At 38.2% G+C, this 15,021-nt stretch overlaps 2 protein-coding genes across 2 annotated transcripts in view; both read left to right on the top strand.

The window, feature by feature from the left end:
* Positions 1–5,022, top strand: part of pdxkb (pyridoxal (pyridoxine, vitamin B6) kinase b) — a 43,005-nt gene extending 37,983 nt beyond the window's left edge. The window contains exons 10-11 of the mRNA XM_010886019.4: positions 379–445; positions 618–5,022. Of these exons, the coding sequence (XP_010884321.1) occupies positions 379–445; positions 618–736 (186 nt within the window). The 3' untranslated portion in view covers positions 737–5,022. The remainder of the gene's footprint in view (positions 1–378; positions 446–617) is intronic.
* Positions 5,023–7,701: 2,679 nt separating this feature from the next.
* agpat3 (1-acylglycerol-3-phosphate O-acyltransferase 3) overlaps positions 7,702–15,021 on the top strand; it is a 33,262-nt gene continuing 25,942 nt past the window's right edge. The window contains exon 1 of the mRNA XM_029116786.2: positions 7,702–7,877. The gene's annotated coding sequence lies outside the window, so the exon portion shown is untranslated. The remainder of the gene's footprint in view (positions 7,878–15,021) is intronic.

Raw genomic sequence — 15,021 nt, 5'->3', positions numbered from 1 at the left:
AGTGTGTCGAGACAACATGTGGAAGCTTTAAGATGTCGAACTGTTTCTTCTAGGCATTTTTGATCAGTTGTATTAAATTGCAACATAATAACCAAGTTATGTCTTGGTGATCATAGTGATGAAACAGTGTCTTTGTTAGACTGTGTATATGTTGTTTCTTTGCAGGTAATGATTCATCTGTCAGAACTAATCAATGTGGGTGGGTCTGGTTGCGGAGAAAAGTCCTTCTGTCGGTTGTTGAGTGGCTCCCGGAAAAGGGGCTCCAAAATACTGACTGTGCAGGACTCCTCACTGTTGTGAATGACTGTAGTCTGTCTGTTCTGCCCTGTTTCTCTGTTTCCTAAACCCTTTCGCTGTCTCTTTCTTTCTTTCTGTTAGACTGCATGTGAGAAGACATTTTCTGTCATGCATCATGTTATTCAGAGGACCATCTCCTATGCTCATGGTAAGGCACGTTTGAATTATTCTTGCTTAATATAAGCAGTGTTTCTGTGTTTATGCGCTTGCATTTGGAGATCAACGAGTGCTTATTTCATCTCTGTCATGGTTCTTTCCTTTTTTTTTCATCATCGGTTTTTCCTCTGTCTGTCTCTCTTCCTTCTCACTATTTCTCACAGAGTTAGCGGGTCCTGGCCGAAGACCAAGCCCGCCTCAGCTGGAGCTGAGAATGGTTCAGAGCAAAGCGGACATCGAGGACCCCGCTATCGTGATGGAGGCTACTGTCCTAACCCTATAGAGCCCCCCCCCCTTCCATCTCCCACCACCAAACCCTCCCGCGCCACAATCGCACAATGTATAGGTGTTGTACATTTTGATCTGTAATGTGACATTGCCTTAGAAATCTCTTACAGAGCACAACATTTCCATATGAGGAGACTTAGCAGGGTATGGATGGACAGACATCGGGAGAGGAAGAGGAGGGGGAAGATCTTACTGGGACGGGGCATGGCGGGCTCGGGTGGGACGGAGGCTAGTGCAGTTTATGCACGTCCCTTTTGGAAACTTGGTCTTTCCTAATCTCTTCCACTCCCTCTATGAGCTGGCCTAACCTATTGCTTTGTCCTGCACACACAGCTACACAGCCCAGGTCTGGCCTTGGCTTTGGCCATGCATCTCATGGGTTTGTTGGGAGTTCCAGCACTAGGTACCTATAGTGGTTATGTGGTGGCCCAACTATAGCCAAGCAACTTGATAAATATTCCTTTAACCCTCATGTTGAGGAGGGAACAGTGTCAGCGGGATTTCCTAGTGACGACATTGAGTCATTGACAACCGACACTGAAAACATTTTAAGTTCTGGAAACGCTTCCTTGCACTTATGTTTGTCCTGTCCCAACATAGTCCTTCAGGGGTGTCTTGCTATTCTTTTTTTTTTTAATACAATGTTTTAATGAAACTTGACTGTTGGTGAGTAAATGTTGTTGCTGGCAAATCCCGCTACCAATAACAAAATTAGTAGCAAAATCTAAAATACCCACTGTATATATTTTCAAACAAATGTGTGTTAAAGAAACATTCACTAATGTACAGTGCCTTTGGAAAGTATTGAGAACCTATGTTTGTTTTCCAAATTGAGCTCTGATGCCTTCCGTGTCCACTAATCATCCTTGAGATGTCAATTGATTAAACATGATTTAGAAAGACTCATACCTGTCTATACAAGGTGCCACAGTGCATGTCAGAGCAAAAATGTGGCTGGGAAGTCCACGGAACCCTCAGTAGTTCTCCAATAGTTTTTTATACAGAATAAGTAACCGGGTATGAAGGGCCTTGGAAAGGGGGGTGACGAAGAACCCAGTAGACACTAACAGAGCTGATGGACTCTGAGACCAAAAACATAGGCCTGAATGTCAAGCAAACAAGGGACAGGTCATCACCTGGCTAATGTCCTCCCTACGGTGAAGCGTGGTGGTGGGAGCATCAAGCTATGGGGATGCTTCTCAGCAGCAGGGAATGGGAAGCTGGTCAAGACTGAACGAAGGATGAACAAAGCCAAATACAAAGAAGTTCTTGAAGATCTTGATCCAGAGCACAGGATTTCAGACTGGGGCAAAGATTCAGCTATGAGATTTGACAGCAGACTTAAGCACAGAGCCAAGACAACACAGAAGTGGCTTCTGGACAAGTCTTTGAATGTCTTTTAGTGACAAGACGATCAATGGCAAGAATCTATATTTAATGAACTATAAATAAGTCTATAACACAAAACAATTGAGGAAGTGAAGGAGACTGAATACTTTCCCAAGGCACTTTGTATCATGCATTAAAAATACATTATTTAGCAAATGTTTTATGTTTTGAATCTAATTCATCCAAAAGAAAATATATTTTAAATGTAATATATTTTAAATATATTTTTTTCTGTAATGTTCTTCTTCACTCCTTAAATCAGGACTGTAAAAGCAGACCAAGTTGAGGTATTTGGCTAGCCTGGCCGAAGCCTATCTAAGGTCATACTTTACCTGGCCTGAAAATCAACAAACCAACAGTCTGTCAATCAATTAAGCCATGTGAAATACATGTACAGTTAAGGGCAGCTTACTGATCAGGGATATGATAGAATCCGAGGCACTTATGTGAGTGTAGTGGTGACTTGGAACCTTTTTACCTCATGTGTCTGAACCGGACAATGGTTGTGTGTTGGTTCTTAAATCAATTGTCTGTGTTCGATGCTTAGATCATGATCAGTGAAAGATCATTGTAAGCACGTCACCAACTTTGTGGTTGTTTGTTCTTGTGATTGTCATCTACAATGTGTGAAATGCTGGAGATCTCACTTTTCAACATTTCCTGTATGATTCTTGTGTCTTCAAATTTCAATGTTATTGAAATTGCCATGTGTGTGTCTTTTTCTTTTGTTCAAAATTGGTTGCAAGAACTTGCAAGGATAATCTACACTTGATCTTTTACATGCAACTTAAGCAAAACATATACATATGTATGTATTTGTATATTTTCATATCTTGGGCAGTTAGGATATTGCTATGGTTCGTATGTCCATGCCAGTCGTGTGAAATTATATTAGTGATCTATCGTTTGGCCAACTTTCTCTTCGTGTGAGAGTATATTAGTGACCTATCGTTTGGCCAACTTTCTCTACGTTTTGCGTCTGCCCTAGCTTTGTGGGGAGTACTCCATATCTTTAGCTGAGTTCTAAAGAATGAACACAGTGAAAAAAGCTGATCTTTCTAGTGATGCTTTGCAACAGGGACTCAAAGGTAAGGAACCAACAACTCGGACCAGGGGAGTGTCTGTGTGCAGGACCAATCAGGGGTTAGTTTTGCTCTGACTGACATGTACTTAACTCCTCAGCTTTTCATGAATCCAGTGAACTGTTTAATCTATGTTCCAGCTGTGTGTTACTGTACATTTGTGTGTTTGTGTGTATGAGAGAGTATGTAAGTTTTAAGTGTATATTTTCTCTGTAATGGGGTTTGGGGGTTTTAGGGCAGGGCTTTGCGTGGGGGGGAAACTGGTAAAAGAAAAAAAAAATAGAGAAGCAATGACTTATCAACCTGAAACTAGCCTTTACGGTGCTCTCATAGGGATATCCCACCTGCTGCCTGATTTAGCAGCAGTGTGGTTTGTTGGCTGTGCCAGCTTTTGAACCCAAAAACTGTATGTGGGTACATTTTCAAAACAAATGGAAGCACCTAAAACTGCCATTGAGTGGCCCGAGTGTGCACTTTGAGTTGGAGCTTGGGTTGGGTGGAGGCCATCTGTGTCTTCTGGCAAGATACTATATGCTGGTCTCAAGTAAGTTTCAAAATTGAGTCTGGTCACATGGCCAAAGTCTTCAGATCTCCCAGTATTTTGTGAGAAACGATGGAAACAGTTTGAACGTTTTGACTATTACTGCAGCAATGTTTTAGCTCATCCCCCTAGAAGTAGAGGGAATAGTTCACGGTGGATGACAAAGTTGTGTGTATGTATATACAGTATATTTAAAAATGTCATGGTCATGTTTGTACTGTGGATGATTTGTGGGTGAGTGATTGCCCAGTTTCTGAAACGTGTTTGAGGGCACTGCCTTGAATCCGATGGGATGTTATGGTATCCGTTCTTCCCTAATATTCAGGCAATAGCATATGGCTCGATAACAGTGATGGTGAAACCAAAAAATGGGTTATGGCTGATTGTAGACATGTAATGGTCATGCAACATTTTGTGTCTTGGTCTTCAAGTAAGAAAGTAATGCCTGCCCTTTACCTGTTCCTTTGTTTGGACCAATGTGTTTGCCGTAGTGTTTCACTCTCTCCTAAAATATTCCCTTTGGCAAAGTATAATAACATGTATCCAAGCAACGGTAGGCAACACTAGTATATCCACCATGATGTCAGTACAGAAAGGGTGTGCTTTGACTTAAGCGCTACTGAGCGCCCCTACTACCCCCAGCCTTTGTAACTGTATCTGTCCCTTAGCGGTTTTAACAGTGACCAGTCTATGCTTGGCTCTTTTGTTTTCTGGTTCTTATGTTAAAGATTTTTATTTTTAAAATGTTTCTTTTCTCAATGGGCAAACCATGAAATGTATTAACTGTTTGGTAAAGTTTTTAGTGCTTCGTTTTTTGAGCCTGAATATTTTATAACATGTTACAATGAAGATTGTAGTGTACAAATCCACATTTATAATATATAATATGTATGTTATGACGCAATAAAGAGAAATGAATGATTATATTATATCCACCTACATTTTTTCTGTGAATAATGAGTATCAGTACACTGCTGAAGGAAATAACTACTCTGTGTTCCCCATCATGGAAGTTAATAGCTAAAATATTGTACCGAAATCTAAAATATTAAGTTAAAATATTCCAGATAAAACTAAAATGGTTGAAAACAAAACTAAAGAGACTTAAAACATATGGTCAAGTTCTTACATTTTGTTCATTCATGTTTTGGATACTAGATATGACAGCCAAGCAACTTGACCCTCTGCCACTTCAGTGAAAAGGGTTTTATAAAAAACACTGCTTAGAGATGTACAGTGAGGGAATTTTAATTTTTTTTCATCCCCTGCGGATTTTGTATGTTTGCCCACTGACAAAGAAATGTTTAGTCTATCATTTTTATGGTAGGTTTATTTGAAGTGAGAGACAGAATAAAAACTAAAAAATCCAGAAAAACACATGTCAAAAATGTTATAAATTGATTTGCATTTTAATGAGTGAAATATGTATTTGATCACCTCTCAATCAGAAAGATTTCGGACTCTCAGGTGTCTTTTATACAGCTTGTTACCTGTATAAAAGATACCTGTCCACAGAAGCAATCAATCAATCAGATTCCAAACTCTCCACCATGGCCAAGACCCAAGAGTTGTCCAAGGATGTCAGGGACAAGATTGTAGACCTACACAACACTGGAATGGGCTACAAGACCATCGCCAAGCAGCTTGGTGAGAAGGTGACAACCGTTGGTGCGATTATTCACAAATGGAAGAAACACAAAAGAACTGTCAAACTCCCTTGGTCTGGGGCTGCATGCAAGATCTTACCTCTTGGAGTTGCAATGATCATGAGAACTGTGAGGAATCAGCCCAGAACTACACGGGAGGATCTTGTCAGTAAGAAAACAACTGGTAACACACTACGCCGTGAAGGACTGAAATCTTGCAGTGCCCGCAAGGTCCACCTGCTCAAGAAAGCACATGTACAGGCAGAAGGTTTGAGTTGCCAAATGTCAGCCTCGAACCCTTGATTTGGAGAAGATCTGCAAAGAAGAGTGGGACAAAATCCCTCCTGAGATGTGTGCAAACCTGGTCGCCAACTACAAGAAACGTCTGACCTCTGTGATTGCCAACAAGGCTTAGTCATGTTTTGCAGAGGGGTTGATTACTTATTTCACTCATTAAAATGCAAATCAATTTATAACATGTTTGATGTGTTTTTCTGGATTTTTTGTTGTTATTCTGTCTCTCACTGTTCAACTAAACCTACCATTAAAATTATAGACTGATCATTTCTTTGTCAGTTGCCAAACGTACAAAATCAGCAGGGGATCAAATAGTTTTTTTTCCTGACTGTAAGAAAGTCAAACCAGTGTCTGAAAACCGGGTTTCCATCAAAGGTCCTGGGTCTTCCAGCAGGACAATATCCCAAAACACCCTTCAAATATCACCCAGGAATTGTTTAAGACAAAACACTGCACTGTTCTGAAGTGGCCAGCAATGAACATGGATTTAAATCCTACCTGGAAGAGGTCTTAACTGCCAGTACAGAGGTACAAGAAGCTAATTGATGGCTATACGAAGTGATAGATTGCAGTTAGTATTTTGGCAGAATGCTTTGCTTGTTATCTGATTGTAAGGATATATTAGCTTCTGAATAAAAAACAAAATGATGTACTATTAACAGTGAAATAAAGAATTGTGGAGACCAAATTATTTTGTCAATTTCAACTTTTTTTAAAACTGGGATATTTTTAAAAAGTGCAAGGGTGCCAAAACTTTTGCAAGCAGTATGTCAGTATCATGATTTTAACTGTCATCATACAACAACAGTTAAAATAATAGTAAGAGTTGTCAAACGTTTGTTGGATTAAATCCCAGAGCTCACAGAGAGGTTTTGCCTTGCGAAAGAAATTTCACCCCAATTTTCTCATGGATGTTGGACACTGATGAACCTGACTTTGACCCTATTCACTGTGGCTATGTGAAAGGAAAGTAGGATATGCCAGGAAAACATTTCCCATTTGTAAAACTGTTTAACATGATAAATATAAGCACCCTCCAAATTATTATTACACCTATTAGAATACTAGAAGAGAATAACTATAAATTGGCATACTTCATGCTGGTTCTTCAACATTCTGTTGCTACAGTGACTAGTGATGGCCATTCGAGGCTTCATTACCGTTATTCTAGTTGCAGGATATTTTTCTAGCAGCCCTAACTCAGATTTTCTTGTTCAAAATAAAAGCCATCATTAAAATATATAAGGCAATATAATGTGTCATTTTATGTTTAATGTCCATCCAATGTTGTTCTTGTCTGATCTTTTTAACAGACTAGATTGTTAACTATATGGCCTTATAAATTACAATGATGGCTTTTATTGTGATAAAGAAAATCTGAGTTTTGCCAGCATAATATCCCGCTGCTAAGATAACACTAATTGGCCATCACTAACAGTGACAGTCGAAACACCCCTTGCATCTTTCTTTGTTGTTGCCTTTATTAGACTGATCTACACAACATACTTGGGTTTACATACTGGTTTTCAATTATAACAGTACTGATTGCATGTGTTTGTGCCCCATGTTAGTTGATGGAACCATTTCTGTTTATATAGTTCTTTATTTTACTTTGAATTAAATATATATTTTGTAAGTATTGTTCCCCTTGGGGTTTTATTGAAAGACACCAAAGGGCATCCAATCATTGTACTCTAGACTTACACTAGAAAATATACTTTATGCTTAACTGCATTTCCTTCGGCTAATAATTAACAATAGTACAGGTTTAATGTGTGTAGTTTAATAGTTATTATAAAATGCATAAACATGTTTAAAACTGGATAATTTTGGGATGGAAACTGAAGTATTTTATGATCTATGTTCAAACTTGGTGTTACTGTCAGTTTTCTAGAGGTACTGGGGCATCTACCTGCGCATTACAACATTTCTGATGATTAAAGAATGCGGGTTCAGTGGGAACCCTGGCTTTTTATTAATTGTTTCCAGGGGAACCGAGTTTGGTTGGATTTACCGGAAGATCCATGTTTAACTGAATGATGTAGCTAACTAGAAGTTGAATAACCATTATTTTCAATACATATATATCTGTATGTGGTGCTGGGATGCTAAGTCGCCAATGTTGTTTCATCGTTGAGTTGGAAACCATCGCATTGGACCTGTTCGGTACTCAGAAATCAGGTAGCTAGCTAACATGCTATCCAATTTAGCTGGCTACTGTAACTGTAAGCTAGTTCACATTGCAGTAGCCAGTTAACATGCGACCTATGTAATGCAACATAATCTACGTAGCAGTCTGGAATCTGATGCAAATATGTATTGCCACAGTCATGCATTATGGTTTGGGTTCAAACATTTCAAAGAATTACTAGTTAACGTGGAAGGAAAATGCATAGTTAGCAAACGTTAGCCTAGTTAGCTAGTTGTACGTCATTGGTCGTCACTTAGCCACAGTCACAAACCCCGCCTATTTCTAGAATTTGTGTTCTTAAAACTTCATTTTGCACCTAGCCCTGATCTTAACTACATTGTCAAACTCTAGCCTAACTTAAGCCTTAAGGTTAAGACAAAACTCTCTGTGTGTGTGTGTGTGTGTGTGTGTGTGTGTGTGTGTGTGTGTGTGTGTGTGTGTGTGTGTGTGTGTGTGTGTGTGTGTGTGTGTGTGTGTGTGTGTGTGTGTGTTCTTGTTTATATGGTATAGGGGGACATTTGACCTGAAATCTCACCAGCACTATGAGGACATTTTGGTTTATGAGGACATTTTCAATGTCCCCATAAGTCGGGCACTGTAGAAGTACTTATTTCATTGTTATTAACTATGTCCTGCTTTTTTAACTCATGTCCTAATATACCATAAAGACCTGGTTTTGTTGTGTATCACACACAGCCCATACTCCCCCTATGTCTGGTTGTTGGTAGTGCAGCTTGATACGATTTTTTTTCATTGGCTCATGGGTTGTATGCATGTCTGATCACCGATTGGCTACTGCTTCTGTCAATAACGGGGACGATCGTTGATTCGCGGTTGCGGCTGTGAGTCACCGCATTCTGGCGGCAAACTATCAACTTTCTATGTCGCGAGCCTATAGCTAGTGAAACCCCGCCAAGTTATGCTGAAGTTTATTTTACCTCAGAAGACATCACCTGAAAGAAACCGCGACGCGAAGAGGACTTTTCTAATGGTTATCTTCACTACTAAATAGGTAAGTAATTTTTCTATTCACACAATTGATCAAATGTATTATTTAGTTTACAATTTTATAGCTAAAATATATAAAATGTGCAGTTTAAACACAAACGTGAACAGGGTAGAGTAATGACTGCTATAGTACTTGTAGCTTGGTAATTATGTACTGTACTTCTCCTGTTCTGTTGTTCAAGCAGGCTAATGGGTTAATACTACTGAGATTAAACTTGCGTTGATGTTATTGTTGGAGTGTCTCGCAGTTTTATAGTCAGTCCTGAGTGTTTTGTAGTCTGGCTAATTTTTTTTTTTTTGCATGTGCTTAAAACATTTGTTAATATCGTATTTCTGTCCGAAACGTGAGTTAATTGTTGTCGTCTGCTTGTTAGCGGTAAGTTAAGTAATTGTTTCAAGCTAACGTTAGCGAATGTAATGATGGACATTCAATGGGCTCTGAAGTGCCAGCAGTTTCTTCTCTCAAAATGATTTCGCTTTTAGTGTTGTTTAGAAACTGTATAAAAAGCCAATACATGGCTTTGTGTTTGGCCGTGTTTGAGGAATGACAAGTGTTCCTCTTGTCATGATCTGATAATTTGACTGATGTATCCCTCATTCACCCAAATAGGTGAGTAATAGTAATATAATATGAATATAGTGTATTGTCAAAACACTTGGCCGATGTATTTTGTAATTTTATTTAGGCATAGTGGCTGGGTAAGTTTGACTCTGTGTTAAATAGTGAAGGCCTTTTTAACACATGTTAAAAAGGCATTCAGGCGTTGTTGCTCAACTGCGGGGGTCCTGTGCGGTCTAATAGTAAGAACAAGGGGAACGAGTGGCAAGTACATTGATAGGTCTACCTGTTGTGGCTGAGTAGCCCCATACTAAAGCCACAATTGATATTGAGTTGGAGAACTGTCTTTCATCACTCATAGTTCACTATTACAGTTGGGTTCAAATAACCCTGTATGTTGGGTTGTGATGTAAACGCAGCACATTTGGTCAGATGATTGACTTGGTATTTCATAAGTGAAGAAATATTTAGACTTTGTATTTCACAAGTGAAGAAATATTTATACGGTTAGTAACTGAATGTGGCTGCATATACATGGGGTTGGAATGACAACAACCAGGACAGTTGCTCTGGAGCTGATTTAGAGACCCTTGTTAAGGTATGTTATGCAATACATAAGGTCTTTCACTTGTTTTGTGTTTTCACAAGCTTGTGCAGTTTTTGTTTGAAAGAAATGCTAATAGTTTCATGAATTTGTGAACATCGGGTGCTCTCAATGTCAGTACATCATGAGGGTTTATCTTTTTGCTCGCTTTAAATCTTGCAATTTTTGTTTTATACTATTGTCTGAAATTTAGAAAAATAAAAGGTGTAACATTTTTGTGATGCCTGTCTCATGACACATTGCATTAAAATATGACTAGTTTATATACTAGACCAGTTTCACACTTCTAGTGATTACTAGTTTGGACTATGATTAGCTAAGTAATGTTTTCTATCTGGGCAGTAAGTTTGAGGTCCCAGGTCAACATATTGTTAAAATTGTTTTGAATTTGAAAGCTGGTGATCAGAAGTAGAGAAAAAGAGATGAACCTACCATGGGAGACATCAGATCTTGGCATTACTAAGGATGAAAATGTTACATTTAATGCTTCAATTAGACTAGAATTAAGTAATTTCCATTTAATCTCCACATTTCCCTTTCAAATGGTTATGTATATAGTAAAAATAATTTACTTTGTTTTGTTAAGAAAGGTATTATGATTTTGAGGCTAAAAACTATTATGCATCCAGTACAGTGTAGCGCATGAGTTTAACATGATATAAATAAGCTATAAATCTATTATGAGATTTGCTGTTTAAAGAGGATATTTTGTATCCTTTTTTGCTTGTATGATACTGCTAGGAATGTGAACTTAAGACAGATTTACATAGTTGAATATGTCTGAATGCCTATAAATACGTCTATAAGTCTGAATGTCGGGGTTCTAATATATTTAATGCAGTGTAAGTTTATGGACCTTAAGTTAACTATTGCAATCCCAAAGTATTTGTGTTTATGCAGGCATTTCAGCAAAAGGAAATAAAATAATACATTTGATACGTACATTAATATATTGTAGTAATAGCAACTATTAAATTAAATGTGGGATAACTTAAGGAAGACTTACATTATCATAACCCTTGACAAACATTAGGTGATCTATCCATGACACTGCAATATTGGTGAATAGGTCTTTAATATCAGCGCTCGACAACAGAAAGCATTGTTGTGGTAATGATCATTTGCCTATGGGTGTTATTTTGAGGCACTGTTCAGGCATTAAGTGACTTTGAAAGTCATATCAGTAGCTTCCCTAGGCCTGTTAAATGCATTATCCACCCCTCATAACGCAGCAAGTACAATAACATATACGCGAGCAGATTGGTGCTTTGCATTATGCAATTATGCAGCTAACCAGCATCATACAGTGACTATGGTTAAAATATTTAGCGTCTACGTATTCATCTTTTTGGAGGTTAATCCCGTTGATTGATAACATGAATACGTTTATTCAATATGAAATTAGGGCTCTCACGATTCAAGTAACTCTGATAAACCCAACTTGCATTTTGCGGCAGCACGTCATCAATTCTGCAAGATTAGAATAGGAGGCATGCATACACTGAGGCACAGAATTCTGACAGGATCTTTTTACTTGAGCCATACGAGTTTGCAACATCTTCCGGTCAGAATGGAGAGTGCTGTAACGTTAGCAATTCTGGCTGACTGTCTAGTATGGTGTGTTTTTTATTTTTTTTTATTTGTTAGCCATGTGAGGTTGGGTATTTTGTAAATGTAGTTTAAACGGTGGCAGCCTAAGCATTGTATGTGATGTTGATTGGTCATATCTCTAATATTCTCTTGTTTATATGTTTTGAATGTATATGTTTTTGAATCCATAATTAATGGTAGCATTTGCTTTTCATTGATTAGGAACATATAAACAACAATGAGCCTCAAAGAAAGGAGAGGAGGAAGGGCAGAAATCCTGAACAAGATGCACTATATTATATTTCCAATTCACTGGACAAAGTTGGTTTTCTAAAGAAGTTCATTAACCCCTTCAAAGGTGAGTTTTACAGTCTTTCATTTTGACTTATGACCATGCTTACTACATCTGAACAAAACACTGAAATGTATAGGGGCAGAGGTCTCGGTAACACAGGATTCTGCATTAAAATGCAGGGATAAAATTGTGTTCTAAAAACCTGTTTATTGACATTTACATTTCAACAAGAACAGTTTATATTTGGGTAATCTCAAAATAGTTATCTGAAATGTCAAACACGCTCTATTTTTGGCACAGTGAGGTAGGGCTGGGCAATATGGCATTAAAAACATGGCTCTGCTGTGTTTTCTCCTAGACATTTCAGCTTCACTAAAACAGCACTGAAAGTTGATTGGTATTAGCACCCTTTAGCAGGGTGGGATACTGATGAACTGTAAATGGAGATTTCATAGCTGTGTGCTCAATTAAATTCACCTGTAATCAATGGTTGTGGCTGAACTAGCCAAATTCACAAAATCCAGTCCACATGCACTATATAGCCAAAAGTATGTGGACACCTGACCATCACACCTATGTGAGCTTGTTGGACATCCTGTTCCAAAACCATGGGCATTAATATGGAAACACAGCCTTTTTCACAGTATATGCTGGTCATTATGTCCTTGTCCTCGTTCTAATACAAACTGGTGAAGAAATAGGAGCACCGTGCTAACACACATTTTGTTCCAGATCATAACACACCTATGCTAGTCATAGACATCAACAGTAGAGCACAGTAGAATATAGTATATGAATGAATGTTAACTACTTTTTTCTCCTGTGTAGGTCATGGAGTATTCAGCAATAGCTACTTTGGAAAAGGAGACTTCCTGCTGGAATACAGAGGGGACTTTATTACATTTGATGAGAGCAAAAGAAGAAGAATACAATACAGTGATGCCCTTAATGTTTCATGTTTGACCTAAGTTTCAATGGGAAACTGTGGTGGTAAGTCTGGTTCTGACTTTGTAACATTATGAAAGTCTTAACTTTCTGAAGCAAGAACTACATACCTATAATTTTTGGTACTATTAAAGTGGCATGGGCAATGATTGTCGAAAGCTATAGAGGTAGCCCCATGCCAAACATTGGGGGGGCGTTGCCAAAAAACTATATTATGTAATCAGATTCACCACCCTGGATTATGGAAATCTGCACTGAACTTGGATTGGAACCAAAGCTAGTGTTGTTAAAGAGGCATGTCTGTTCAAAAATGTTTGCACAGTGACATTTTAATTGCCCTGCATATACTGGTAGATTGTTTGGTAGTCATTCAAAGCTCCCATTAATTATTGTCAAAGTAATAATGTTTAATTTGGTTCTCCCCATGGGGGTTCAACCTCCGGAGATTGCAAGAAGGTTTTGCATGTGCATGATTTTAGCAGGGTAGTTATCCAGATGTCTGAATAGGGCGGGCACTGGAGGAGTGACATAATATCTGTAGTTGTATTGGCTGCAAACATAAATTACTTGCATCTAAAATATAGGTTTAAAATGCAGTCTTTTGGTATATTTAATTGTGAACATGACAGCATTTATCACTGGAAAGTGTATATTTGTACAGTGATAATGTAGGCTAATAGAATAGTTGGTTTAGCAAAAAGCCTAAGAAATATTTTTCTATTTGTCTAGTATTGATGCAGCAAACACTGAATCACTTGCCAGATTTGTCAACGATGACCATATCAATCCGAACAGCAAAATGAAAAGGCTAACAGTTGGAGGGAAGCCCCATCTCTGTTTATTTGCAACGTCCGACATAAAACCTGGAGAGGAAATTTCCTATGATTATGGTGACTCGGACTGGCCGTGGCGAAATAAGGTAAATTCTAATGTTCTTTGAAGCATAATCTAAGATACAGTGGCTTGCCAACACTAAGTATACAAAACTCTTGGACATATACATTTTGTGTAACAACCTGGAATGAAAATGTAATTGTAGTCTTTGCCATTAGATTTGCACAACATACAAATTATTCCTTTCAAAACAAGTTGAAAAAAAACAAACTGACAACTCTTTGTTGTATAAACAGACGAGTAAAAAATTTAAGGGAAACACTTCAAGAAATTAGTGGAGGAATATTACGAATTACGATGCATCCATTTAGGTGTACTGTGTGATACAATTACCCGGTGCCCTAACATCTAAATCATTAAATACTTTGGATATTGTCAATGTTCATGTAATCAACCAGGCATGAGGGGTGTGGTATATGCCCAATATACCAAAACTAAGAGCTGTTTTTAGGCACAATGCTTCATGGAATATGTTGGCAATACACCATAAACCTCTGCTGGGCCTTGTTGCTCTACTGAAATAGTTCCCAATGCAATTAGAGAATTAAAGTGATATCATAGCCATGGTATACGGTCCCATATATATTGGCTATCAGCCAATAGGTATTCATGATTCCACCTACCTGGTTTGTGAGACTGTATACCATGGGTATGACGTCACATTGCTTTTTACTGCCCTCATTGTGTTTGGTAACCAATTTAATAGAGCATTAATGCATCTCTGGGGTTTGTGAAATATTTCCTGTGTCCTGGCACTCTGTGTTTGATCGTGCCTAAGAACCGCTTTTAGCCGAGGTATATTGGTCATATAACACCCCCCTCCCCCGATTTATTGCCTCCACGTATCACGGCAGTCGGACAATCAGCATCCAATATACAAACCACCTGGCTTAGACAATTGAAATCTTTGAGTAAGATCTTAAATTGGAAAGGCAATTCAGTAACTTACCCTTGCCAGATGTGCTGACATCAAAATATTTGAGTGCTTCCTATTATTAATATTCTTCATGGTTTTAATGGTGACGTGGATTTGTTTCTCTGTGCTTCTATATGTGGATGCCATGCCTTAAAGGGAACTTTCAAACATAAATGTTCAGTATGAACGGTTTACATGTGTTGAGGAGTGTGTGTGTGTGTATATGATCTTATACTGGTGTACGAGGACAGCATGCCATATGGAGACTGTTTAATTCCACTTTGAACTGTTTTCAATTTTTATGGAGTGTGTGTGTTTATGAT

The sequence above is a fragment of the Esox lucius genome, chromosome 22 (genome assembly GCF_011004845.1).
Source record: "Esox lucius isolate fEsoLuc1 chromosome 22, fEsoLuc1.pri, whole genome shotgun sequence".
Lineage (NCBI taxonomy): Eukaryota > Metazoa > Chordata > Actinopteri > Esociformes > Esocidae > Esox > Esox lucius.
The sequence above is the reverse complement of the archived record's forward strand: the minus strand, read 5'-3'. Positions and strand labels throughout refer to the sequence as shown.